General features: G+C 44.2%; 1 protein-coding gene and 1 pseudogene across 2 annotated transcripts in view; one reads left to right on the forward strand and one right to left on the reverse strand.

Moving 5' to 3' along the window:
* LOC307055613 (centrosomal protein of 78 kDa-like) overlaps window positions 1–27,904 on the forward strand; it is a 591,539-nt pseudogene that overhangs the window by 494,274 nt on the left and 69,361 nt on the right. The gene's annotated exons all lie outside the window — the stretch shown is intronic.
* Window positions 20,492–26,074, reverse strand: LOC307056588 (NUT family member 2G-like; the record flags this gene model as incomplete). The annotated part of the gene is made up of 6 exons (XM_079709423.1): window positions 20,492–21,310; window positions 21,832–21,948; window positions 22,344–22,639; window positions 23,089–23,261; window positions 24,302–24,430; window positions 25,389–26,074. The coding sequence occupies 6 exons, from the start codon at window positions 26,072–26,074 to the stop codon at window positions 20,492–20,494; spliced, it is 2,220 nt and encodes a 739-aa protein (XP_079565549.1).

The raw sequence follows: 27,904 nt of genomic DNA on the forward strand, positions 1-27,904 counted from the left end.
ACTGGAATTCTTCCTTTCTTTAGAACACACTAGAGAAAAATCTTGGATTTCAGCTTTCTTCATGGTGAGAGTAGTGAGTGCTGATTCAGTGTCTGTAATGTATAAATGTATGTATAAATTTCTATTTCTGTTTGAATCTATTTTGATATTATATTTTTCTAGGGGACTGTGATTTTTATAAAATTTAAAATTTATTTGAAAACACTTTGTTCATTTTTTCCTTTGTAAAGTCTGTAACATGTATGTGATATATGACCCTTTTACCTTTCTGATATTGGTTTCTTGTCCTTTCTATCATTTTTTTTCTTTTTTGGTCTTGAGAAGACTCTCAAGTAGATAGCCATTTTTATTAGTATTTTCAAAGAGCCAAATGTTAGCTTTTGAATTTGTATTGTTTATTTTCTATGTCATTAATTTCTGCTCTTGCATTTATTATTTACTTCTTCCACTTTCTTTGGGTATGTCTCTTGAAGATAGCACATAGTTACATGTAATTTTATACAATCTGACACTTATTTTCTTTTCATTTGGAGCAGCCAATCCATTTGCATTAAATGTAGTTACTAATTTGGTTTAAATCTTCCTTTTTTTCCTACTTGTCTAAATTCTTTCATATTTTTCTTTTTCTTCTGGAATCGTGAAATATTTATAGCAGTCTACTTTTACTCTATTAAGTTTGAAACTATAAGCTCTATTTTATTATTTAATGACAGTTTCTGTCAGAATTTACTAAATATTTATAAAAATATTTTTATTTTTATAAATATTTTTATAAAAAACCTTGCTGGGAACCTGTAAATCAATACTTGTAATCTGTGTCACACACACACACACACACACACACACACTCAGTAAATCTTCATTGCTTGGACTATCAATCCATTGGCATTTTAGCGTTTCCTTCAGAGATATGATGCATCCTAAGAAGCTATATTTTCAAATAGCATATTTCAGATGAATTATCTAAATGTGTGGGGGTTAGTTCCTGAAAATCTATTTCTCAGTTAATTGCTAGTTAATATTTTTCTATTTTTACCACCTTAATCTGCTGTCAGTTACCTGGACTCTTAAAAAGGGCCTTCTAAAGTTTCTTCTTGAATCCTTGTTTATTTGTCTATAGGAAACTCCCCATAGATAATCTTTTTTTTTTTTTTTTTTTTTTTTTGTGGTACACGGGCCTCTCACTGCTGTGGCCTCTCCCGTTGCGGAGCGCAGGCTCCGGACGTGCAGGCTCAGCAGCCATGGCTCACGGGCCCAGCCGCTCCACGGCATGTGGGATCTTCCCGGACCGGGACACGAACCCGTGTCCCCTGCATCGGCAGGTGGACTCTCAACCACTGTGCTACCAGGGAAGCCCTCCCCCCATAGATAATCTTTAAAAATTAAATTAGATCATTTTTCTCCCATGTTTAAGCCTCCAAACCCAACTCTGCATTGCACTCTCCTATTGTAATTGAATAAAATCAATATTTCTCACCATTGACTAAAAAGCTTACATGATATGGCATCTCCCAAATACTCCTTTGTTTGGTCTGCTATGACAAAAATACCATAGACTGTCTTTTTCTGTCTTATATCACTTATATATGGAATCTAAAAAAGCCAAAGTCATAAAAGCAAAGAGTAGAATGGTGGTTTCCAGGGGCTGGGGGTGGGGAAATTGGAAAAATGTTGGTCAAATGATATAAACTTGCAACTGGTATTGATAGATAAATAAGCCCTGGAGATTTAATGCACAACATAGTGATTACAGTCAACAATACTGTACTATAAACTTCAAAGTTGCTAAGAGACTAGATCATAATTATTCTCACCACAAAAAAAGAAATGATAATTGTGTGACATGATAGAGGTGTTAGCTAATGCTACTGGTGGTAATCATACTGCAATATACAAATGTATCAAACCAACAAGTGTACACCTTGCACTTACATAATGTTATATTTCAACTATATCTCAATAAAAAATACTATAGGCTGGGTGGCTTAAACACAAATATTTGTTTCTTATAATTCTGAAGTAGTATTTCCCCCAAATACTACTTCACTATTGAGTTGTAAGATCATCTTACATATCCTGGATGCCACTCTATGTTATGTATATATCTACATCTCATGAATATTTTCTCCAATCTGTGGCTTGCCCTTTCATTTTCTAATGGTGTCTTTAAAAGTGCAGAAATTTAAAATTTTAATGTAGTTATAATTTTTTTTTATAATTATCAAAATGCTATTTTTAAAATTCTGAGGTAACGTGGTTTTAATTATAAATTGAAAAGCAGATAGTATAGGTATGTGATTTTGTATCTCATGCAGAATTTGGCAGTCTGGTAGCTTGTGAATATTTTCTATTTGTACTATTATTGCATGTATAAATTTATTTACGATAAATATACTTATGTGATACATAGAGAATATTTAAATTGTCAGGATTTGCTATTTCCCCATAACCTTTCTGCTCTCAATACTCTGAAGACTTGAAATGTTTACTTTCTTAATTGGTACAAGGCCTTTGTTGAGGTGTGGGGTGGACGGGAGAGAGATATAAAGAATGTAAAGAATACAAATAATAGCCCAGGCTATTCTCTATGAGGAAGAATGAAAGAGGGCAGAGGGGTAAGAAGGATAGGGAACAATAAAGGAAGGGTGAGGACAGGAGAGAAGAGGTAAAAGGAAAGAGCAGTCACTATCAGGAATGGGATTTAGGAAAGGGAGTGTGTAACAAATCTTTCGGAATCCTAGCTGTGTGCTGCCTCCATCTTTAAAACAAATCAACATGATCTTCAGTGCTTTCTGGAGGTTGGTTTCTGTTTGTGTGCATTATCATACTTAGGCTGTGATATATTTGATATCCTAAATTTTCATGGAGTTTATTTCCCACTCTTTGACATCTATGAATCTTACTGACACAACTTGAGTACCTCCTACTTTTTCTCATGTCCAATCACCATAAACTCATCAATACAAGGGACTATCATAATGCTTTTGTGATATCCAGATGACTAATCTCCCTATGGACTATAATATTATAGACATCGGGAGACTTGGCATAGCACTCAAGTAAGACAAAGTTTGAGTGTACTTCTGTCTCTGTCAGATAGAAGTGAACTGCTCCATTATCTTTGCTGTTTGATGTGGAGACAACTATTCGCCAGATCAATAGCTGTATATCAGGAGTTAGAGATGTTTTGATTTGTTCCAGGAAAAAAAGGCCCATAAAATCCAGCAGCTTTGATTAGAATTAGTACCTCATTATCTTATGATAATCAACAATCATTGTCCATGACTTATTTGCCTTTTTTACAGGCCAAACAGATTATTTAAATGGGGCAGGTGATGGAGATTCCCATGTGCATGGTTATTTTAGTCTCTGCAAATTCCCCAGATATGTGCTATTGCTATTTTTTGGTATTGTTTTCATGTAGGGACAGTTCCAGGAGCTTCCACTTGGCCTTTCCTATGTATTTTTTTCCAGTTGTGGCCAAATATGCATGACATAAAAGTTACCATCTTAACCATGTTTAGGTGTACCATTTAGTGGCATTAAGTACATTCACGTTGTTGTGCAACCATCATTACCATTCATCTCCAGGACTTTTTTCATCTTCCCAAACTGGAACTCTGTACCCATTAAACAACACCTCTCCATTCATCACTGCACCCAGACCCTGGCAATCACCATTCTATTATCTGTCTATATAAATTTGACTACTCTAGTACCTCATATGACTGGAATCACAGTATTTGTGTTTTCGGTTCTGGCTTATTTCATTTAGCATAATGTCTTCAAAGTTCATCCGTATAGCAGTGTGTGTCAGAATATTTTACCTTTGAAGGGTCATTAATATTCCATTGTATGTATATATACATTTTGTTTATCCATTCCTCTGTTGATGGACATTTAGGTTGTTTCCATCTTTTGGCTATTGTAAATAATGCTGCTAAGAACATGAAATTACAAACATCTGTTCAAGTCCCTGCTTTTAATTCCTTTGGATATATACTCTGAAGTAGAATAGCTAGATCGTATGGTAATTCTGTTTAATTTTTTGAGGAACTGCAATGTAGAAGGGTTCAGATTTCTACACATCCATGTGAATACTTGTTATTTATTATTGTTTTTAATAATAGCTAGCCTAATGGATGTCAGGCAGTAGCCGTTCTTAATAGCACTTACCTTGGTTGAGAGTTCTGTCATTTTCCAAGTATGTGTACTCCAAAAATACATTCAGATATGGGGAAATATAGTGTAGGTCACTGCACAGGATTTCTAGTGAGGTGAACTTGTGTCAAAATTTCAATTATCACATGGCTTACATAAGCCCTATTATGACCTGAAGACCACAGTGATGTTTTGGAACCTCAGGTGTGTAAATTTATCTTAATAATCTCTGAAAAATTCTGAGTTTTCCACTTTTCTTTCTAAACATTCCCCCTGGAAAACTGTAAACCCCTTTGAGGTAGACCTGGAGAAAAAAAAATCACACTCTATACTTTTGACAGTGTTGCAGCAAAGTTCCTGAAGCTATTGTAGCCACCTGATCTCTGGTTTAGGTCTGGGCGAGGCTGTAATTTTCATTCCTGGAAAATCAATGCAGGTTTCTGCTCATTGTGCTTGAATTTTATTTTCATTTATACAGTTCAAGCCTGCTCATCAATGTAATTCCCAGTGTAAATGTGATTAATCTGTTACTGCTGGAAGTCACTTTGGGTCAAAATAGTGCCACTCTGCCCTGCTGACCTTTATGATAATTGCACTCACCTTGTTTCTCATATTAAATGCTACCACTTAACCTCTGCTACTCTGTAACCCCATATTCCTGTTAAAAGCACGGGGGCCATTTCATTGGTGCTATCCCGCATTGTCATCTTTAGCCCACAGAAGACAGATGCCACAGAGGTTTTCAAGGATGCTTGTATTTCTCTCATCAAAGAATGTCTTAACGTCTTGAAGAAGAATGTTATCGATGACCTCTGTGGGGGCATAACTGTGGGATAGTTGAGTGGGTTTTACATAATTAATCCACTCCAACATTCTCATTTTAAGTACATGGATTCCTTTGTCTACATTCTGTCAGATAAATTATGGCATCTTGCCCTCTTTGAATGTTGCTGACTATTGAATCTATGTTTCAGTCAGCCAAACAGGCCAACGATTAGAGCCAATTCCATCAGCTAGAGCTAATACTTTGAATCTCAGGTATGTTCTTTATAATAAATTCAACCCCTTGCAACTTTATATTCCATCTTTCTCAGTCTAGCACTTATAAAACATATGCCAGGGCTTCCCTGGTGGCACAGTGGTTGAGAGTCCACCTGCCAATGCAGGGGACACGGGTTCGTGCCCCGGTCCAGGAGGATTCCACATGCCGCGGAGCGGCTGGGCCCGTGAGCCATGGCCACTGAGCCTGCACGTCCGGAGCCTGTGCTCCACAACGGGAGAGGCCACAACAGTGAGAGGCCCGCGTACCGCAAAAAAACAAACAAAAAACCCCCAAAAAAACATATGCCACACACACATTCTACAGGTTTCTGCTGATACACGTTAGCAGGATATAGCATTTCTTTTGATGTATATGCTAACTCCTACCAGGGTGGACATTATACTTGCCTACTGGGGCCTGGTAGAATCTGACTGTAGTTATTAGGATGCAATAAGTGCTGATGTGGGTGGGTCTTGAGAAAAGTAGAAATTTCCTTGAAAACTAACCTATTTAGATGAGGTCTTTAGAGATATGTTAAGTAAGGGAAGGTTAGTTTCCTCAAATGGGGAGGAAGAAGGGTGGCTTCCTTTGGCGAGGAAACCACAGGAAGATTTGGGTTAAAAATTTTCATATGAATCTGAGTCTGCCTACCTGCACTTATCCTAAATACTCAATATATCCTTATCTTAATACCCAACTCTTCCTGATCAATGTCCTGATATTAATCTGTGAGGCTTAGCACAGATGTACGTTGAACTTGCATTTTAATTCTGCAACCCACACTTTTAGATTTGAAACTTGATCCTCAGCCATGTCTGCTGTGTGGCTCTAAGACATGAGAAAATTTTAAGGCCCTCAGTGTGGCTCTCTGTGTCTTCCCATGCCTCGATCTGAGAGTTTAAACACCTAACACCTTTTAACATTAAGTGTAAACATTTTCATTTTGTAAGCTCTCTGGTGCTATAAGAAGCAGCTAATGGTCCCCATGGTGCTTGTAGGTATTACTGCTGTAATAGACAAAATCAGCTGCCGCTTGAGATGTAAAAGTATTGTCTTCAACTGGCAATATGTTCAAAGCAAATATTGCTGGTAATTTATTTATTGCTTCCGCTACTCGGAAGAAGCACTTGTCTTTGCATTGGCAATGGAGTCACTATTACATTCAAGCTCAAAACCTTATTCCAGAGTCCCATCTTGAGCATCTTTTTCCTGGGATTACTCATGCAGGACAGGAAATCTGCTTCAGGAAGTTTAGAAAGTAGATTTTAATAAAAGGAGCTTGTTTCAAAAGTTATAAAAGCTGGAGTCAAATGAAATAGGAAGGCAACCTAGAGTTTGGAAAGACTGAATCCCCTAAGCAGAACTGGAATGAATGGAGAGACTGCTGGTGGGTGCTGGGAACATGGAGGGAGAAGCCCTTGAACAGGAATTGGACGCATGAGGGAGACGAAGCCTCAGTTGTATGTACAACTCAAAGAAAGAGGGCATTCTGGGTTCTCCCCTATCCCCTTCCTCCAAACTCTCACCAGTCCTTCCTTTACTCAAAATTAATTGGAAGCTAGTTGTCAGTGAATCCTGGGAAACCGAGTTTTCAGGAGTCAGTCCTCTAAAATAAAAATCAGAGCTGGAAAAAGAGAAATAGTCTTTAAAAATTATTCACACAAATATGCCATCCCTTTACAATAACTTCTCACATTCCAGTTCACTTGTTCAAATACCCCACCACTGTGATAGTACTTTGACGCAAGTCTGTTTACTCCCTTGCTTTCTCCTGATACTGCCTCTGTATCTCTCCTTACTCTCTTACATTCCAATGTCCATTATCTAATAGTGTGTTCGTCCCTACCCCTGTTCCAGTGTCTTTTAATTATGCTGGATCAACCCAAACCATTGCTTTCTCTTTTCTTGATCTCCAGCTTTCAAAGTCTTCCCAAGTAAAGTGTATAATAGTTTAGATTGTTTCCTTTATAAATTCACGATCACTAACCTAAAAGGTCCTTTAATATTGCCCTTTAATTCTGCTACATTAATCTGGACCCATCATTTCCCACTCTTTACACTTTGTTCTCTCTTTCTGCACTATTCTTTTTTTTTTAATCTTTATTGGAGTATAATTGCATTACAATGTTGTGTTAGTTTCTGCTGTATAACAAAGTGATTCAGCTATTGCACTATTCTTAAATGGCATGTCCCCACCATTTGCTATAATATCAGGAGATAATCTCTTTTAATTCACAGAAAAGAAAAGAAAAAACATTAGGAGAACTTTCCTGTTAATTAACATAATAGAGTTACTACATCTGCTGCCATCTTTATCTCCTTTGGTAATTTAACAGAACAGAAGCTCTATTCCTACTAAACCCAATTCCCTTACTCCTGATTTGGATTGCATCACCTTGCACTCTCTAAGGATCCTTATTTTGTTCAATACCTTCTCTAATCTGGATCTTTTCCACTATCTTTTTTCAACATTCTAAAATCTTCCAAATTGGGAAAAATAATAAAGAAGAGTAAAGCAAAAAAGAAAAGCAAAACCAAACTCACCTTTCTCCACCTGACTTCTGTTACTAATTACCACACTATCTCTTCTTCAAAGGCACAGTTTTTAAAATAATTCTTGAAAATGTTTTTCTATATCTTGGCAATTGTGAATAATGCTTAAATGAACATGAGAGTGCAATCTTTTTGAGATCCTGATTTCAGTTCTCTTATACATATATATATATACACACACACACATACATATATACATATATATATACATATATCCATTCAGAAGTGGGATTGCTAAATCATATGATAGTTCTATTTTTAATTTTTTGAGAAGCCTCCATACTGTTTTCCATAGTGACTATATACCATTTTGTATTCCCACCAACAGTGTACAAGAGATCCAATTTCTCCATATTCTCTCCAGTACTTGTTACCTTTGTATTTTTGAAACTAAGCATCCTAACAGGTGTGAGGTGATATCTCTTCATGATTTTGATTTGCATTGCCCTGATGATTAGCGATGCTGAGTACCTTTTCATATACATTTTGGCCGTTCATATGTGTTCTTTGGAAAATATATATTCAGGTTCTTTGCCCATTTCTTGATCGAGTTATTTGGTTTATTTGCTACTTAGTTGTGGGAATTCCTTATAAATTTTGGAGATTTACCCCTTACCAGATACATGATTTGCAAATATTTTCTCCCATTCCATTGGTTACCTTTCCATTCTGTTGGTTGTTTCCTTTGCTGTGCAGGAGCTTTTTATTTTGATGTAGTTCTACTTGTCTATTTTTGCTTCTGTGGTCTGTGCTTTTGGTGTCATAGCCAATAAATCATTGCCAAGATCAATGTCAAGAAGCTTTTCCCAAAATGTCCATCGACAGATGAATGGTTCAAAACATGTAGTATATATTTACAATGGAATATTTTCAACTTTAAAAGAAGAAGGAGGTTCTACCATTGTGGCAACAGGGATGAACCTGGAGGACAATACGCTAAGTAAATAAGCCAGTCACAGAAGGACAAATACTGCCTAATTCCATTTATATGAGGTATCTAAAATAATCAGACTTCATGGAAGCAGAGAATAGAATGTTGGTTGGTTGCCATGGGGCTGGGGAAAGGGAGAAATGGGGAGCTGTTGTTCAACAGGTATGAATTTTCAGTTATACAAGATGAATAAATTCGAGAAATCTGCTGTACAAATAGTGTCTGTAGTTAAGAATAGTGTTAAGCACTTAAAATTAGTTAAGAGGGTCAATTTCATGTTAAGTGTTCTTACCACACACAGAAAAAATGGGACACAAGGAAGCTTTTGGAGGGGACAGATATGTCTATTACCTTGATTGTGTTAATTGTCTCATGGGTTTATGCATATGTCCAAACTCATCAAATAGTATACATTAAACATGTGCCATTTTTTGTGCATCAGTTGTACCTCCATAAAGCTGTTTAAAAATGTTTATCTATATTTGATATCTTCACTTTATGACTTCCTTCTCATGCTTCCACCCACTCCCAATAGAATCCATCTTTTATTACTCCAATAAAAAGGTACTTCATAAGTTATTTCCAAATCCATGGATGCGATGTGAAAATTTTATCTCCTAGTTACTTGACCCGCAAGTAGGATTTGCTTCTGTCTTTGAGACTTGATTTTCCTTGACCCCAAAACTCCTCTGGTTTTCTTCTAATCTCTGCGGCAGTTCATTCTCTATCTTCTTTTCAGGTACGTATCCTTCTCCTCAGACATTAAATGTTGAAATTCTTCAAAATTCAGTTTTAGGCCATTATGTCCTCTCACTCTAGAACTCATAATATGATTTCACAGAAACACACAGCTTCAGTTATCAACTCCATAAAGTTTGGACATTTTTTGTACCTGAGACCTCTAATCTGAATTCTGTAAATCCAGTTGCCTAATTAACATCTAAATCTGTTCATTTAAAATATACATAAAGCTAAATACTCATGGTCTCCCTAAACTGCCGAATCTCTCCTCCTTCATTTTCATTTGTCTTAGTGTGTAGTGACACCATTCACCCAGTTGTATAAACCAGGCACCTAACAATAATCCTTGAGTTCAGCCTCTTGCATCAGCCACTATATCCTATCCATTATCAACCTTATCCATTTTACCTCCTAGATACTTCCTTAATCTATCTAATGTCCTCTATCTACTCATCGTTGTAAGTGGTAAATTAATGCATGAATATAAATTTCCCTGATTGCTTTGCTTGGTACCTATAGTTTTTATGGCAGAAAAATTTATATTAAAAAAAATCCGTTCATCTTCCCTATATCTTCCCTTCTGTTCCTCCATCCTCCTGTCCCCATTTCAGGCAAGTATACAGGACTCCCTAGAAACCTCTTCCTCAGGAAATATGCCATTTCTAAGCATCAAGGTGTGAAGGAGGAGATTACAAGGCAGTTGGAGGATTAAAAGCCAGTGAGTACAACAAGCACTGCCTGACACTACCTTGTTACTGGATAGAGCCTTGGAGCTGCACCAACTCATTAGAGGGATGTAGTTGAGAGAGATATAGGGGAGGCATGTAATAGGCATGAGGTATCTATCTCATCAAATATTTCAGCATCCCAAACATTATAGAGGAACATTTATAAATGGGACATAAAGGTACAGGTGTCCCGGTCTCAGAAGACCAGAAGGACCTCCACAACACTTTCATGTTACAGGGTTTTTATACCACTTTGGTTGTATAAGGTACCTCTAATAATGGCTGAGTCTAAATTCTCTACCTGCTCAGTTATTTAAAGAATTAAATTCATTTAAATCAAGTAAAGAAACAGTAGGTTTATAGCAGCTCATAACTGCTTACTTTTTAAAAAAATTTTATTTATTTATTATTTTTGGCTCTGTGTTGGGTCTTCGTTGCTGCACGCGAGCTTTCTCTAGTTGCGGAGAGTGGGGGCTACTCTTTGTTGCAGTGTGCGGGCTTCTCATCACGGTGGCTTCTCGTTGCGGAGCATGGGCTCTAGGTGCGCGGGCTTCAGTAGTTGTGGCACACGGACTCTAGAGCGCAGGCTCAGTAGTTGCAGCGCACGGGCTTAGTTGCTCCGCGGCATGTGGGATCTTCGGGAACCAGGGCTGGAACCTGTGTCCCCTGCATTGGCAGGTGGATTCTTAACCACTGCGCCACCAGGGAAGCCCCTTAACTGCTTACTTTATGTAGAAAAGCTGTCACCAATGTATAGCAAGAACTTTGCTTGTGTAATTTTACACTAACTGGTATAATACACCTTCTACAAGAAAACTGAACAAGAATGAACTAGGGAGCAAAACATTTTTATCCTTTGAGCCATTCTGTTTTTAAGGGTTCTTGTAAGCTCTGATGTTTTATCTCTGAGAGAAAGAAAAAAAATTTTTTTAATTGGAAATTTAGAGATTGTTTTTTAAAACTTAAAATGAAAGATCTTGGTAGTAATTGAGTGTATAGTATTGTGTCATATGTTTTATCATTCAATTTATAGAACTAATTGCCCATGTGTTTCTATAATAGGGGAGGAAAAATAACGGTTTTAGTCCCACTATAGATATTGCATGATAAAAGGAGAATGATGACCGTCTCCATTTCCAAAGGGAGAACAGGAATTCAAAACATGCTATGCCATAAAACGTTTAATTCAGCATTTTAAAATATTTTGAGCATTTTGAACTCAATGTTTTGTAACCTCTAAAAAAGTATAATGTATATACATAATTTCCACACATTTAAAATGAGTTGTTAAATTGTTAAGACCTGACTTCTTTCTCAAAATTAAGGTATGCTAGTCGGACCTGAGAATAGCCTCCAGAGGGCGACCAAGTTTCATCCCTGCAAACAACTGCATCAAAATTTAACATTGCTTCCAACAAAAGCAAGGACTTTCTAAAGTTAAAATTTGAAAAGCCAGTGATAATAGTTAATCCTTGAAACAATACCATGACCCAAAATCTGAATAGCTCTGCACATATTGGTTGTTTAAGAAGGAGACCACCTCTAATTTGATGGTTTAGTAGAGCAAGGGCCTTTGAATCTAGACAAATCTCACAAAGCTACTAGATCAGCAAAACTTGTCACCAGTTCACGCATGCTCTAATTTTCCTGCTCACTGAAGTCTACCTATTCTAAGCACCTTGTATTAGCAGGGTTTGGCTCTTGCATTTCAACAGACGTAAGGCCTTAAATTCAAGGATCAGCTCTACAAATGGTTGATATATTACTTTGTAAACAGAGTTTCATCTATGGAATGGGATAAATATCTTCCTTATGTCTCATTGTTTTGTGAGTATTAAATTAGATAAATATATGAAAACACTTGACACAATGATTGGTAGGTAAACTTACTTTCTGCCCATTTCTTTTGCCCTCCCTTTTTTTCTCCTTAAATTGAGAAAGATAGGATCTTATTATGTCATTCACTTCAATGTTTCAGTGCTATATCACTCTTCCATTACTTTTCCCCAAAGTATATTTTTTAAAATCTCACAGAAATAAAGTAGTGATTAAGTTTAAATAATTGATATTTCTCAATCCCTAGACAGAAGTATATCTAATAAAAGTCGGTTTGTTAATCCTTGACTGATAATGACTAGAAAATAAAGAAGTATTTCTAATTGGGCAATCCATCCAACTGGCTGTCACCGTGTACCAATGGATTATTTTTTTTCTACTTATTTCATCTTTATTAAAGCTACAACGCAGAGAACATTAGTTGAGTTTACCTTGTAACTGCCCTTTGTCATTATTCCTGACCTGTATCTAACTAGCAGACAGTTACTTTTGATTCTTCTGAGAAAGTTTCTAAAGCATTGCTTTTCTTTATAAAATAACCTTCCTGAAGGTAATGCTAATTTTAACTACTGATCAAGATGGCCTTAATGTTTCCCTCAGTTTGGCTAAACTTCAGACAGGATTTTTCTTTACCATAGACCTCTAACCTCCCTTTTCTGAAAACATTTACTTTAAGAAACTTGAAATTATAAATTCTTTCTCTGCCCCTTTGAGATGTAAATTTTCTCCTAGTCACTTGATAATTTTCCAACCCAGAAATGTCTTTCTCAAGGATCTGGGAGTCAGCTCTTTGAAATATAACCTTCAAGAAAGGTATTGCCCCTAGTTCCCAGTCTCTGTGGGGAGTATAGGAGCCTAACTTTGATAAGAGCCAAAGCAAACAGAGATGGTCTAATTATATTGACCAACCTCTTCCCCAGCATCCTCTACTATTTTTCCTACAGCTCATCCTGGCATCTAAAAACTTCCATGCCTTTTGTTTCAGCAGAACGGAGTTCAGTCTCTCTCCCCTATTACAGAATCATCTTGAGTAAAGTACTCCTTGCCTGTTTAACCATCTGGTGCAATTTTTCTTTGACATCACTCCATCACTTACTCCAAACTGCCTACCACTTTCAGATTAATCTTATGAAACTTTGTATATGTGCTGCTGGAGTGAGCACAATCTTTATAGAACTTTGAATCACTCCCTATTTCCTGTGGCATGAAGCCCACCATTCAAACTTCTCCACAGTCTTATACCTTCCAAACTCATTAGTGTTATCTTCCAATTCCTGAATTCTCTCCTCCAATAATATTAGTACATTTTCTTCCTAAACGTGGCTAACATTTCCCCATTTTGAGATTTCATGTGTCTTCTAATTTTTTTAATATTTGGAAATTCTGTTATACTGTATTTGCCCATAACAAATAAAATAGAAATTGTTTCAAGTCTTTGCAAATAAATTTAATACAGGGTATTAAGAACACCAGTGATGAAACTTCTGAGAAGTAAAGAAGGGCCACCTAGATAATGGAGTGATTAGTAGGAACAGGAATTTACTTGTACCCCTATGCTGGAAAGGCAAAGTTAAGGAGAGGGTTGTAAAGGAGTCCAGGGCCAGGTTAAATGATCATCAATGTCAGACCATACCAGTTCTGTCTCATTGGAGTTGGAGCCGTGGAAGTTACACATTTGCTGCTGGAGAATCTTCACAAAGTAGAGGAAGAAAGGGAGAAATCTCATAGCTTATCCCTAAACTCCCATATACCATCAGTTGCTTCTTTTTGGCTGCACCTGATCGAAAGTAAGCTGCCTCTATGAGTCTGCTATCATGTGATACAAAACAGATTCAAGGGCCTTCCCTGGTGGCGCAGTGGTTGAGAGTCCGCCTGCCGATGCCGGGGACACGGGTTCGTGCCCCGGTCCAGGAAGATCCCACATGCCGCAGAGCGGCTAGGCCCGTGAGCCATGGCCGCTGAGACGGCACGTCCGGAGCCTGTGCTCCGCAACGGGAGAGGCCACAACAGTGAGAGGCCCGCGTACCAAAAAAAAAAAAAAAAAAAAAAAAAAAAAACAGATTCAAGAAGGCACAATGATTAAATTCAAGAAAAAGCAGTCCAAAACTAGTATTTTTGCTTGAATGTTGTGCAACAGTCTGTTTTCTGTATTTTTTCTAACTTTATTGAGATGTAATTGACATATAGCATTGTGTAAGTTTAAGGTGTACAACCTGTTGGTATGTTACATGTTGTGAAATGATTACCACAGCGGAGCTAGTTAACACAACTCCGTTACCTCGCATAAATACCATTTCTTTTTTTTGGTGAGAACATTTAAGATCTACTCTCTTAGCAACTTTAAAGTATATAATACAGTTCTGTTAACTGCAATCACCATGCTGTAGATTAGATTCCCAGAAATTCATGTGCTAACTGGATATTTTACCCTTTGGTCAACATCTCCCCATTTCCGCCAACCCCAACCCCTGGCAACAACTATTCTATTCTCTGTTTCTCTGGGTTTGGCTGTTTTAGAGTCTACAATTTAGTTATATCATACAGTATTTATTTTTCTCTCTCTGACTTATTTCACTCATCACAATGCCCCAAGGATCCATAAATGTTGTTGCAAGTGGCAGGATTTTCTTCTTTTTCATGGCTGAATAATATTCCATCTATGTACATACCACATCTTCTATATCCATTTATCCATGTATGGACACTTTGGTTGTTTCCATCTCTCGGCAATTGTGAATAATGCTGCAATGAACGTGCGAGTGCAGATATCTCTTTGAAATAGTGATTTCATTTTCTTTGGATATATATATACCCAAAGCAGGATTGCTAATGTATGGTAGTTTTCTTTTTAATTTTTTGAGGAGACTCCATATTGCTTACCATAGCGGCTGTACCAATTTACATTCCCACCAACAGTGCACAAGGGTTTCCTTTTCTGCATCCTTGTCAACATTTGTTACCTCTTAGTCTCTTTGACGTGATATCTCGTTGTAGTTTTGATTTGCACTTCCCTGGTGATTAGTGATGTAGAGCATCTTTTCATGAACCTGTTGGTGATCTGGATGTCTTCATTGGAAAATTTTTTATTCAGTTCTTCTGCCCAAGTTTTAATTGAATTGTTTGAAAATCTGTATCTATCTATATCTATATATCTATATATAGATATAGATATAGATACAGCCATTGTATGAGTTCCTTATATATTTTGGATATTAACACCTTATCACGTACATGATTTGCAAATATTTTCTCCCATTCTGTAGCTTGCCCTTTCATTTTGTTGATTGTTTATTTTTCTGTGTAGAAGCTTTTTAGGTTGATGTAGTTATATAACAAGTTGTATAACAAGTTGTATATAACAAGTTATATAACAAGTTGTATTTCTCTTGGTGATTTTAAGATTCCCTTGTTATCTTTAACGTTGCCATTTTAATTTTAATATTTCTTGGTATGGATCTCTTTAGGTTGATCTGCTTCGGAGCTCTCTGGGCTTCCTGTATCTGGATGTCTGTTTGTTTCCCCAGGTTAGGAAAAGTTTTCAGATATTATTTCTACAAATGTTTTCTGCCCGCTTTTGTCTTCTCCTTCTGGAGTTCCTATAAGGTGAATGTTATTCCATTTGATGTGCCATAAATCCCTTAAGCTATATTCATTATTTTCATTCTTTTTTCTTCCTTATTCTCTGATTGGATGAGTTCCTCTGACCTGTCTTTGAGTTCACCTATTCTTTCTTGTGCTTCATCTACTGTATTTCTAAGTTCAGTTATTGCATTCTCCAGTTCTGTGACTTCTATTTGGAACTTTCTTATATCTTCTATTTCTTCGTTGAAGTTCTCACTGTTTTCATCCATTTTCCTTGTGAGTTCAGTGAGCATTTTTATGACCATAACTTTGAACTCTTTATCAAGTAAATTACTTATGTTCATTTCATTAAGATTTTTTCCTGAGGTTTTATTTTGTTCTTTTTTTGGAGTATAGTCCTCTCTTTCTTCATTTTGCTTGACTCTCTGTGTTGGTTTCTATGCATTAAGTGAAATAGCCACATCTCCCAGTCTTGAAGAGCTGTGTGACAGACAGATGAACCTTGTCATTTAACCCTGTCTACTCTTGGTTGCCTCTCAAACCTTTGTGATTGTCTAAGCAGTTTATTTTTAATAGACCTGGCACACCATCCCAGCAGTTGAGGGTGTGCCAAGACAAATGAGCAACCCAAAGTGGAGGATCTCAGGCAGCACCTAGATTCAGGTTGATAGGAAGCCAGAAAACTTGGTAACAGCTTTTAAAGAATGCAAATATATTTAGTCTTGTGAGATTGCAAGTGTAAGCCCTGCTGCGCCCCAGAAGCAAGCAATCTGAAGGTGTTCCCTGGGGAGCAGTCACAAGAAAACAGTGCTTCAGATAAGTGTACAAGCTCCATTCTGGGAGATACCAGTGAACTGTAGTAAGGCAGAGTGAGGGTGGAGAGATGGCACCCCCAGCCTACCTTCCCCGAGAGCACATCCGTAGCCTCTAGATGTGTGCTGAACCTGAAGCCTGCTCTTAAGTCTTGTCCCTACTAGCAAATAGGCCTTTTTCATGTAAAGGCTGGGGCTGTGTCTCAGTCTGATGTGTAGTGGTACATCCTGGGGGTGGTATCCTGCCAAGAACTGTCTCTCCAATTGTTACAGTCCCATGGGACCCAGAAAAGAAATCCCTCCTGGCCTCCAGAGCCAGGTGATCAAGGAGCATCCCCTGAGTGGAGGCCACAAAAATGGGATCTCCTGTCTTGGAGATTCTGGCTCTCTGGAGCACATCAGAAGGAAAGTGTGAAGATGATGCTTACTGGCTGAGTGAGGCGGTGGGAAGAGTGCAAAGATGACACCATTTGAATAAAGGGAAAGAGGGAAAAGAAAAAGAAGAAGAAAATATATATATATATATAGCAAGACAGAGGAAGAGCAGGGAAGAAGGAGCCAGCTGGCTGGAGCACAAAGTTGTCACCTGCAGGAAAGGAAAAAGGGGAAAAAAGATGGCACCTTTCAGTTTTATCAAGGCAGAGAGAGAGCAGGAAGATGGCACCCGCCAGCCTCTGTCCCTGGGGAGTATTCCAGCAGGCCCCTGTTCCTCAGATGAATGCTTTAAAATTGGGAAGTGAGTCTCTTTCACAAAAAGTCAGAGTGCTTTTCAAAGGGCTGCTTCTACACTTGGCCCTGGGACAGGTGAGTCTGTGCACAGGCCCTTTAAGAGCTGTTCCTCAGTTCACCACAGCCCTGTGGGTCTCATGGGATGTGCCTTGTTGGTCTTCAAAGTCAGATGTTTTGAGGGTCTATCTCTCAGGTGCCAGCCTTAAAATTTGGAGTGCCCAATGTGGGGTCCATACCCTTCACCTCTCAGGAAGAAGCTCCAGGTTTTGAGTTCCTTCCTAATTGTGTGTCTCCACACCAAGGATGGGGTTTATGGCAAAATTGTGTCTCAGCCTTTCCTACCTGTTTTGATGTGGTTTCCCTCTGGTTTTCCTGATGTGAAGGGGTTGCTCCGCCATCTTTTAGTTTTCTTCAGAGGAAATTTTTCCATATGTAGCTGTAGATTTGGTGTGTTTGTGGGAGGAGGTGGGTTCAGGATCTTCCTATGTTGCCATCTTGAACTGGAACCTATTTAATATGTTTTAAATTTTGGTTTTCAGTCGTTCAGTTTGTTACTAGTATATGGAAATATGATCAGTGTTGTGTATTAATGTTTATGTATTGATTTTATATTCTGAGATCCTGCTAAAGCAAGTTATTATAATTTATTATGAGTCTACTTATACATTCCTTGGAATTTTCTATGTAGACAATTATGTCATCTGTAAAGAATGACAGTTATATTTCTTCTTTTCTAATATGTATGCCTCTTTTTTCCTTTTCTTGCTGTACTACACTAACTAGAATCTAAAGTACTAAGTTGAAAACTAAGATAAGAGTGGACATTCTAACCTTGTTTTTGAACTCAGGGAAAAGCATTCATTCTTTCACCATTTCATGTGATGTTAGAAGTAGATTTTTTGTAGATGTTCTTTATTAGGTTGAGGTAGTGACCTTCTATTCCTAGTTTTCTGAGCATTTTTAATATGAATGGGTGTTGAATTTCGTTAAATGCCTGTTCTGTATTAATTGGTGTGACAGTATGTGTTTCTTCTTTAGACTCAATATGGTAGATTACATTGATGATTTTTTACCATTGAAGAAGGCTTGCATCCCTGGAATAAATTCCACTTGGTCATAGTCTGTTACTCATGTGGATTCTGATGGTAGGTATTCTTGTGGATTTCTTCTAGTAGGGTAAATTCTGGTTCCCCAAAAACGTCCGTGTTTAACCCCTCCTATGACAATATGTGAACGTTACCTTGTATGGAAAAATGGACTTTGCAGCTGTGACTAAGTAAAAAATGTTGAGATGAAGAGATTATCCTAAATTTTCTGGGTGGGCTATATATAAACACAAAGAGCTGTATAGGAGGGACACAGGAAGAGTGAGAGTTGGAGAGACCATGGGATGAGGGAAGCAGAGATTAAAGTGATGCACTTTGAAGATGGAAGAAGGGACTAATTCCAAGGAATGCAGGCAGCCTCTAGAAGACAGAAAGGGAAAGGAAACAGATTCTCCTGTAGGGCTTCCAAAGGAACAAGCCCTGAGACACCTTGACTAATATCAGACTACTAAGCTGCAAAAACTTTCTTTCACAAAGGGTCAAGGAGGGCTGGGAGCACATATGTGCTGTCCACCTGGACAGAGGGGGACCTGTGAGGCTGACCTACAGATACTGTGGAGGTGGAGAGACATGAGCCCCTTTCTTCTCCAAGCTCTTTGCAGGGTCCAGCAGAGAGTCATGCCACCTGTGGAAGCCTGCGGCCCCAGTTTTGCATGCTGGTGGTGTAGGGGTCATGTTCAGGGAATCTCTGTTGTCCTAACACCTGCCTGGGTCCTGGGGAAGGAATCAGAAGTCAGAAGCAGGAGAAGAGCCTTTGGCCAGCAGGGAAGGGGGGGTGAGGCCCAGGGCAGGTCCATAAAAGATCAGAGCATCTCAGTGCTTTAGGAGGAAGGGGCTTCAGAGGTGGGCCAGCACAGGCTGTGACAGAGGCTAAGCAGACTGGGAGGGGAGGCACTTCTGGGAGACAGCAGGGGTCTACTCCCTGCCCCTCATTGTTTGCTCATCTCACTCTAATGAGGGGGTCATTTCCCCTGCTCTGATGATTCGAAGTCTCTGCCGGCACCCACAGGACAGTGACTGAGGCCTCCACACTCCTCAGCATGGATCCCAGCTCCCACTCAGATCTGGGGCCACAGACACCTCTCCCACACCCTGCTGCCCCTGTGAGCAAGCTGTTGTTGTGAAACGTGGTCATAGTTTGTTAGGAGGATCTGTTTTCTATGGGGATACAAACCAGTGTTGATACCAATACACACACATGTCCAGCCATGGGTGGAAAGGGAAGGGACAGTAGTTCTGGGGTGTCTTTGCAGACCCGTAGGCCCCTAACGCCAGTCCCCACAGCCACAGCCAGATGGGTCCTCCTCCCTCAGTTGAACGAGATGCTGCTGCACAGAAATCCCACAAGTTCCACAAAGGGGCCCAACTGTCATTTCCCTTATACACACCTTTAACGGGTGCCCCATGAATTTCCCCACACCCATTCCCCTTGTTGCATCCTCATTGGGATTAAGAGGTAGCTGCCTCCACCACTCTCCACATTGCAATAATCCCAGTCGGACTAGAGGATGCTCCCGCTACGATGAGGCAGACAGTCCTGTCCCCATGGCCAAGACTTCGTCTCTGGTCAGGCCACCCACACAGGAAACCCTGGATGAGCGGAGGGTCATCCCAGCGCCGTCGTCTGGCCACATGAGGAAAGCAGAGAGAAGCTCCATAATGACAAGGGCTGTCTCCAGGCTCCATCCTAGAAACTGGTGAGTGTCCAGAGGGCTGAAAGGCACAAAAGCAGCTCTGCCTCCCCAGAAGGTTCGGGGATGCAGAAGATGGTACAGATGCCCCAGAAGGCCCCTAGCCAAGCAGGCGTTAGAGAAGGGGCTGATGAGGGGGTCCCTGGGGAAAGTGAGAGCTGTGCGTTCCCAGGGGCAGCCTGAGGAGTCCTTGTCTATGTGGAGGAAAGGTGTGGCCACCTGTAGACCCAGAGCTCCTGCGACCTCCCTCATCCTTCCTTCCTCTCAGGATCGCTCTCTGTGGAGCAGCTCAACACCAACAAGATGACAGTGGCCTGAGAGCATTTCCCACGAAAACGATCTTTGTTCACAATTTACATACATCACTCCAAAGGTCCTGCTCCCACCCACACCTGGCCACACCCACCTCCCCCACCTCCCTAACCCCCCACAATCCCGCTCCCCCTCCCCGCCCTGGTGGTCCTGCCCCCTCCCTTCCCCCCACATCATCCAGGATCAGCACTGGGAGGAGGAGGAGCCCCTAGGCTCCCCAGGGGTCTGCCCTGGGGCCTCGCCCTGGAGGGCCGGCCCAGCTGTTCCCTACCGGCTGCAGTGCTTCTTCCTCCTCTTCCCACGCTTCTTTGTGTCAAACGGGTCACGCTTTCTCTTTCTCAGCTGTGAGGGGCGAGCCAGCCCCAGAGCCAAGGCTGGCCTCCCAGAGACGCCGAGGCCGGCCCCGGGGATGGGCAGCTTCTCAGCAGCGGCTGGGCCTCCACACAGAGCCCGCTTCCTCGACTTGGGAGCGGCTGGTGGAGCTGGGCTGAGGCCTCTTCTCTGAGAGGAGGGGGACTGGGGAGCACTCTGGGCCCCCCAACCTCCAGAGGAAGCCAGGGCTGAGACATGCGCAGGACTGAGGGACATCCCGAAAGGCACCAGTATATGCTGAGAGTCTACGATGAAGACGCTTTGGAGCACCTCCTCATTCTCACTGGACCCGTCCCTGGGCACTCGGGCCTCCCGAAGAGGAGAGGCCTTTCTGAGAACAGACGCATCCCTGGATCTCAGTAGAGGGCCAGTGCGCCTTTGACCCTGGGGAGGGGAGAGCCGTACGGGCCGGAATATAGAGAACTCCTGACGTCCTCCAGAGGGAACAAAGACTTTGGGCCTGCACAGGGCAGTGTCTGTTTGGATGAGCCTACGAAGAGCCTCAGAATCAATCTCTGGTGGGCAGGCTTCATCACTGACCCCTAGATGGGGGTCTTGGTCGTGCCTCTGGGCACCTTGGCCGGCGTCGGACTCAGAAGGACTTGAGGCCATTCCGGGTGCCCTGTGACTCGGGGCCATTCCGGGTGCCCTGTGACTCGGGACTGCCCGCACACCGTCGTCCTCTTTCAAGGCCAGGAGTCGTTTCTGCACCAGCTGGTAGGAGAGAGGAGGACAGTGACGGCTCCACACACACGTGTGAGGGGAGGAGCACTGGGCAGTGGGACAATGGCCCTGGGGGGGGAGGAGGGGACGGGCGACCCCAGGACTCGAATCCAAATTCAGACACTGTGGCAGTCCTGCCATCCTCCTGCAACTGATTCCCAGCTTTGTGACCTTCCCTCCCCTCCCGGCTCCCCGTCCTCTCCTTCCTTTCACCCTGCACTGCACCCACCCCAGAACGGGCCCTTCCCCATGCCAGGCGTCCCAGGCAGGGGAGGGATGGACAGCGCTCTGTGGCCCTCCTGTTCTGGGGCCCTACCTCTCCCCTGTTCACTGGGGTCCCTCCGTGCCCTGGTCTTCCTGGGTGTCCCTTGTGTCCCCTGTTCTACCGGGGATCCCTCCCTCCTCTGGCTCCCCTGGGTCATCTGGGTTCCCCTGTCCCCTGAATCACCTGGGGTCCCCCTCCCGTGGGGTCCCCTGGCTCCCTGAGTGTCCCTCTCCCTCCCCTGACTCACTTCTTCGGGGGTGAGCCCTTCCTCCTGCTCCAGCTCCTTCTCTAGGGCCAAGAGATCCAGCTGTGGGTCTGGGGAAAGCAAATCTGCCAGGAATCCAGGGTGAATGACTGCCTCCACCTAGAACAGAAAGAAGAGGCTGTGAGTGAGCATCCTTGGCCAGGAGTGGCCTGTGAGACAAGAAGGCCAGGAGGGAAAGTGAAAAGCAGAGACCCACCCCACTCTCCTCCACAAGGCGGGGATGGTCAGCGCACACACACACACATGCAAACATGCACATACACAGTCACACACAAAAGAGCACATATACAGAGGCACAGACACAGACACAAAGGCATACACACAGTAGACACAAACATATACACACAAACATCTGCGTAAACCTCCCCTAACACCAGGCTCAGGAACAAGGAGCTGAGCTTAAGTCCCAACGGCCTGAGCAGAACCCAGATCTTGGGTGCTGAGAGTTCCATGCCCTGGCATCTTGCAGACCCCAGTCTCCAGGCCTAGCCTACTTTGGTGACAAAGTCCTCCTGGGAACACAGCTTGTCGATGTAGCTTAAGAGATCCGGGTCCGAGTAGGTGCCGTCCTCTTCCTGCTGCAGCTCATGTCCGTCCTCTCCCCGTTCTGCATCTGAGTCGCCTGTGGCTGAGTGGACGGGCCCCACCAGCGCCTCCATGATGTCCATATACTCCCTCACAGCCTCAGGTGGAATCTCCTCGGGTGCCTTGGGCTCCGGGGGTCGTTGGGACCTGTGTGGCTTCGGGCGGGAGGGCTGGGCGCTGGGGCCGGACATCCTGGGAGCACAGGCTGAGGCAGAGCAGGAGGAAGGGAAGGAAGGTGAGGGGCTCCCGGTCCACCTCCTGACCACCGGGCGCACGCTGGTGAGGGCATTGTTGGGGGACATGGATGTGGTTTTGGGGGTTCAGGACCACCTGAAGCTTCATGCACAGTTGGAGGGGGGAGGTAAGGGGGCATCTAAGAGAGTCACGTGTAAGGAAGTGGGGAACCTCCAGTTTTCCAGGGGTGTCCCCGTCAAGCCCACTTCTTAGGCAGACTTTGTGTGCAGTCCTTTGACAGGGAGGTGTGAGAGAAGTTACAAAATTGACCAAGTCAATACCCCGTAGTGACAAAGGGCATCTGAGACCCCACCCCCCCACCCCCCGCCTCGGTGGCTGTTTTGCTTGAAAGACCAATGTCCCTGTTATGAAGGAAGATGATCCACATGGGAACAGTGGCCAACCCTGGGCCCCTGTTACCTGTGCGTTCAACTCCAGTGGGAACCTGGGTGGCTGGCTGAAGGCCCACTTTCGGGGCTGGGGGCCCCCGAGGATCCAGCTTCGGTGGAGCTGGAGGAGGCAGGCCCTGTGCGCACTGCATCCACTGCAACTGCTGAATCTGCATCTCCTCCTCTGCCTCAAATTCCATGAACCTGGGGTGTGACGGAGGCACAGGCCACCCTGAGAAAATGGCCTGGGTTCTGGAGCCCAACAAAGGCAGCCAAGAATGAGGGATTGGGAGAGGATGTGCCTTGGGGCTGTCAAGGCTCTGTGAGGTGCTGTCCACAGCAGAGAGCTGCTCCTGGAACTGATACAAGATCTGGGACCCTTCCTGCCTCACCAGCACTGGAGAGCATTCAACAGCATAGAGCCAGGTCACTGCATTGAACCAGGTCAACGGGACACGTGGCTGACCCAGGGGGCACCCTCCTCATGCCCCCCATCCAGAGCCACATGAAGGGCTGACAGCCAGAGGCTGGAACAGGCATGTGTTCCCCACAGGGATCCTTGCCCAAATCCAGGACCCTGGGTTGGGACTGAGAGTTCTGGAACGTAGACCTGGAGACAGGGCTCAGGAGAGGCTGGACGATGTGGATGCTGAGCTTAGAGGACAGGCCTTCCTTTCCTCTGAGAGGTGCTTGTTTGTTTGGTTTTGTTTCTTAAACCAAGGGGATTACCGTGGAGCAAACACTGGAAGGGCCAGAGACCCTTGGGCTGATGACAGCTGGCTTCCCCAGCCTCTTCAGGGATGCCAGGGTACCCACTCAGGCCACTTTTCGTGAGGAGGGGGGGTCCCAAATCTATGTCAGTGGCCGCCAGCCAGCCACCACTAAGGAAGCAGCAGGCTGGCGGGTGGAGCTCTTTCCCCGGCCCAGCCCATATGGCCGGAGTTGGACCCCTACTGGACTCACAGCGTCACCCTGCCCCGTCCTGAGACCTTCCTGTGAGGGCAAGGGTAGGTCAAACTCAGGGGAGGGCAGAGCTCCTGGTGGAGGAAGGACAGAAGACCCAAACTCTCAAGGTGAGGGAGGGGTTTCTGGAGGACTGTAGGGCCTCTGGGCTGCGGGCCCCCCGTTCCGAGCGACAGCCCTTCTCCTTTGTCCTCTCTGATGAGCACCCCCACGGCCAGACCCTGCCCTCACCCGCTCGCCTCACCCTCCACGCAGCCCCTGGGCCCAGGACGCTGACTCACTTTTGCGCCATCTCGTAGTAGATCATCCGGTCAGAGTTGCTAATGTGCTGCCATTCCTGCACGGCCCTGCACAGTCCCTCCTCCAGTGTCATGGTGGGCTTCAGGCGGGCCAGGGATCGGAGCGCTGGGCTGTAAGCACTCGGGGTCAGTCTCTGTGCCCAGCCCAGCCCCCACCTGCCTGACCCCACCCACCAACGTGGACCACACATCACTCAACACAGCATGACTGAGCAACAGGAGAGTGAGAGGCAGGTGTCTGGGAGAGCAGAGACAAGCCTTCCCGGCTACTGCTGTCACCACCTCACACTCACTCGAGGATGACCATCCAGTCCCAGGCTAGAGCTGGGACACTGTGCCTTGGGGAGCTCTTTTCCTCTTCAAGGCTGCCTTTTCATAATAAAAATCACCATCATCAATGAGGCGTGGCATGTGCCAGGCAATCTGCTGACACTTCATAGATTAGCCCAAGGAGTCTTCTGCACGGTCCTCTGAATGAAGTGTGATTGGCCCCTTTTTACGAGGGACCGGAGGTTTAGGATGGGAAATGCCTGCCAGGCTCACAACTCTAGTGGGAGAGAGCCCATGCCCTTAGGAGAGCTCTACCATCACCCTGTTCCTAGTGGAATTCTCCACATCAACAAAGTCGAGGCGTGCATGAAGCACTCTCCTGGGCCCTGTGCTGCTCTCCCTTCTCCGAAGTGACCTCCCCCGGCCATGTACACTCAAGTGCTGTATGAAAGGAGACGGCAGCACAGGAGAGTGTGGCATCCACTCCTTGGCTCCTCAACTTACACCACGACCCTCTCTGACTGCAAGTCTTCAGGCCATATTACCAGGAGAATCGTGGAAGAGCAAGCTGGCTAGACTCACAGGGGGATGGGGTCAGTTGAGATAAGGCACATTTCAGTCATGATGTCATGGACTGGCAGGCTCGCCCGTATGACCGACAGTGTGCCTTCTCGTGGCGTGGAGATCGCCCTCACACCTTGCTTCCAGTATCCCTAGAAACCTAACCTGCGAGTCCATCCCCAATTCCTCTTTATCTAAGAGCTCCGATAAGCTCATGACCCCCTGAGCGTTCACTCACATGAGAAAGCAGGAAAGAGCTTCTGCATCACGACTCTGGGGAAGGTGTCTCCGGGCCAGTGGCTTGAGGCGCTGCCACCGTCGGAAGTTACTGTACACGCTCTGGTGGTTAGAGCAGTCCTCCTGCGAGGCATAGGGCTGGTTGGTGTCCAGGCTGCCCTCCCTGGAAGTGCCATGTGGCCATGGCCCAGAGTTCACTGGGTGAATGTTAGGGGCCATCTGGGCAGCTGGTGGTGGAGCTTGAGGAGGAAAGCCTGGGGTCCAGCCTCCCTTGCCAGCCTGAGTAACTCCAACAGCTGGAGCAGTCACAATGGTCTCCATCGCAGGGGTTGCTAAGAATATGGGTGCAGGACATGCAGCACTCCCGCTGAGGGCCCCTGGAGCGCTCCAGTTGAGGGGGCCCTGAGGAACGATAAAGGTCTGAGTCTGGGGGGCCTGCACTGGCCTCCCTTGTGACCTGACTTGTACAGTGAAGTTGCAAGCCGCAGGGGCACTGGGGCCACAGCCACCATTAGCCACCAAAGGCATCCTGGGGAAAGCTGGCAGCAGCAGGCTGCTGCCAGGAGGGAATGCGGGGGTGATGAGAGGTGGCAGGTGCTGCTCCCAGGGTGGCCAGTGCTGGGCGCCAGGAATGGGTGGAGGAAAGGACACTGCCATGAAAGTAGACAAGGAGGCACCGGGGTTCATGGTGACATCCGTTCCCAGCACTGCAGATGCTGTTGAGGCAAAGGAAAGGAGTGAATGGAGGAGGAGAATGGGCAAGTGGGACTGAGGCTTTCTGTGGCATCAGAGTGTAAATCTCCACAGATGAGAGACTCTTGGACAAGGGAAACTGCAGCGTGCAAATGTCTTCAAGTGATTTTCATGCCCTGACCTCCAGTTGAGAATTATTCCACTGGTGACCCCACGCCCATCCACCAGGCTCCCTGACCCCTGCCTGCCGAGAAGAAATTGCCTCAGCAAGCACTCACTTGGATAGCCTCCCTAAGGCACACCCTGGCACCTAAGCCTCACAGGCTGTCTCCCAAGACCTGGAGCTGTGTGGACATCCGCTCTGTGAGAAATGCCCCTCAGCCGGCGTACTAGCAGGTGGGGCCTTCTGCAAGGTAAGTTCTAGGCCCCCAAAGGCCCTTTGTGGACAGGCACTGTGTAAAATATTAGGGCCCCACCTCCTCCTCAGTCCTCCTTTTCCTGATGCTCAGTATAAATCCCCTCTTTCTTTCCTAGCCTCCCAAAACAAAACAAAATGCTGGAAAATATCTCTAATGGAATCCTGATACAAACCCATGACACTGGCCCAGAAAGCACCTGCATCTCAGAACAACCCACAGCAGATACGTAACATGGGCCAGGTCCTGCCACCCCTTCCCCAGTGCCCAGAGTCACTGTCATCAGTCAGGAGTTCTGTTCCTAGGGGCTTGGGGTGGTCTGAGAAGTAGGCGCGTGTCCCTTAGATTCTGTCATTTCACAGCCAGTGATGGCTGCAGAGGATTAAACAAGGGCCAGGGAATTGTCATGTTACATTGGTCGTGGGAGTATAGACTGCCTGTGGTCCTTCCCCTTCCAGCTCCCAATAACGGAGAGACAATCTGAGATGCAGGCATAAGCCAGATGCCATGGCGATCAAGTTGTCTGAAACACATCCCCGTTCAGGAGAAGAAGGTACACACCACGGTGCACCTAACTAACCAGAACAGATGTCATAGGACGTTTAATAGTAACACAGAAGATCATCTTCCTGATCCTGGGCTACACTCCTTCCCCCTTTAAAAGAGGAAGCAGCCTTCATAGACATTCCACCCGAAACAACCCCACTCCTCATCTGTTCCCTGTCCATGAAGGAGTGACATGAAATAGGAACAAACTCTTCCTCTCAAGGCAGCCTGAGGGTCCAGCATGAGATACTGGACAAGATGAAGTAGGTCTGAAGTACTGCCATTCCACAAAAGGAAGAACAATTCAGAGCAACTCAGGAACGTGAGCCCTCTCTTGGCTGAAGTTACACGTAACGGTTGCCCATCCCCTGTTGAATCCAAGGCAACAGTTACCTGAACTGACAAGTGAGCTCTGGGCTGGGAGGAGTGGACGAGGTGTGGGCTGCGGCAGTTAGAGTAACCCCCTGCCTAGCTCTCGGAGAGGACACTTCACTGCAGGTGTGGCCACACACAGCCCCATTGAATAGTTTTCTCCCCAAGACCATCTCTCCCCACGGCCCCCTGAGATACAGTATGCTCCTGTTCAAATCCCTTTGAAAGATATGGTGAGGCAAGCTTCAGGTGCCTCAGGAACACACTACAGCTCTAGGCTTTCCTCATGACCCTCCCTGTGTCACCACCAGGACATCACACACATCCTTACACACACGTTTCAAAGTGGCTTGTCTCCCTTCTAGAAAGAATCAGACTGTCTGCTGCCATCCTTTCTCCATAGCCAGGGCAATTCCTCTTGATCCACCTCCAACGACCCCTCCTCCCCAGGGCAGTCTCAGGTTTCTTCAGGCTCCCCAGTCTCCCCAGG

Source organism: Hyperoodon ampullatus (genome assembly GCF_949752795.1).
Source record: "Hyperoodon ampullatus genome assembly, chromosome: 7".
In the NCBI taxonomy this organism is placed as follows: Eukaryota; Metazoa; Chordata; class Mammalia; order Artiodactyla; family Ziphiidae; genus Hyperoodon; species Hyperoodon ampullatus.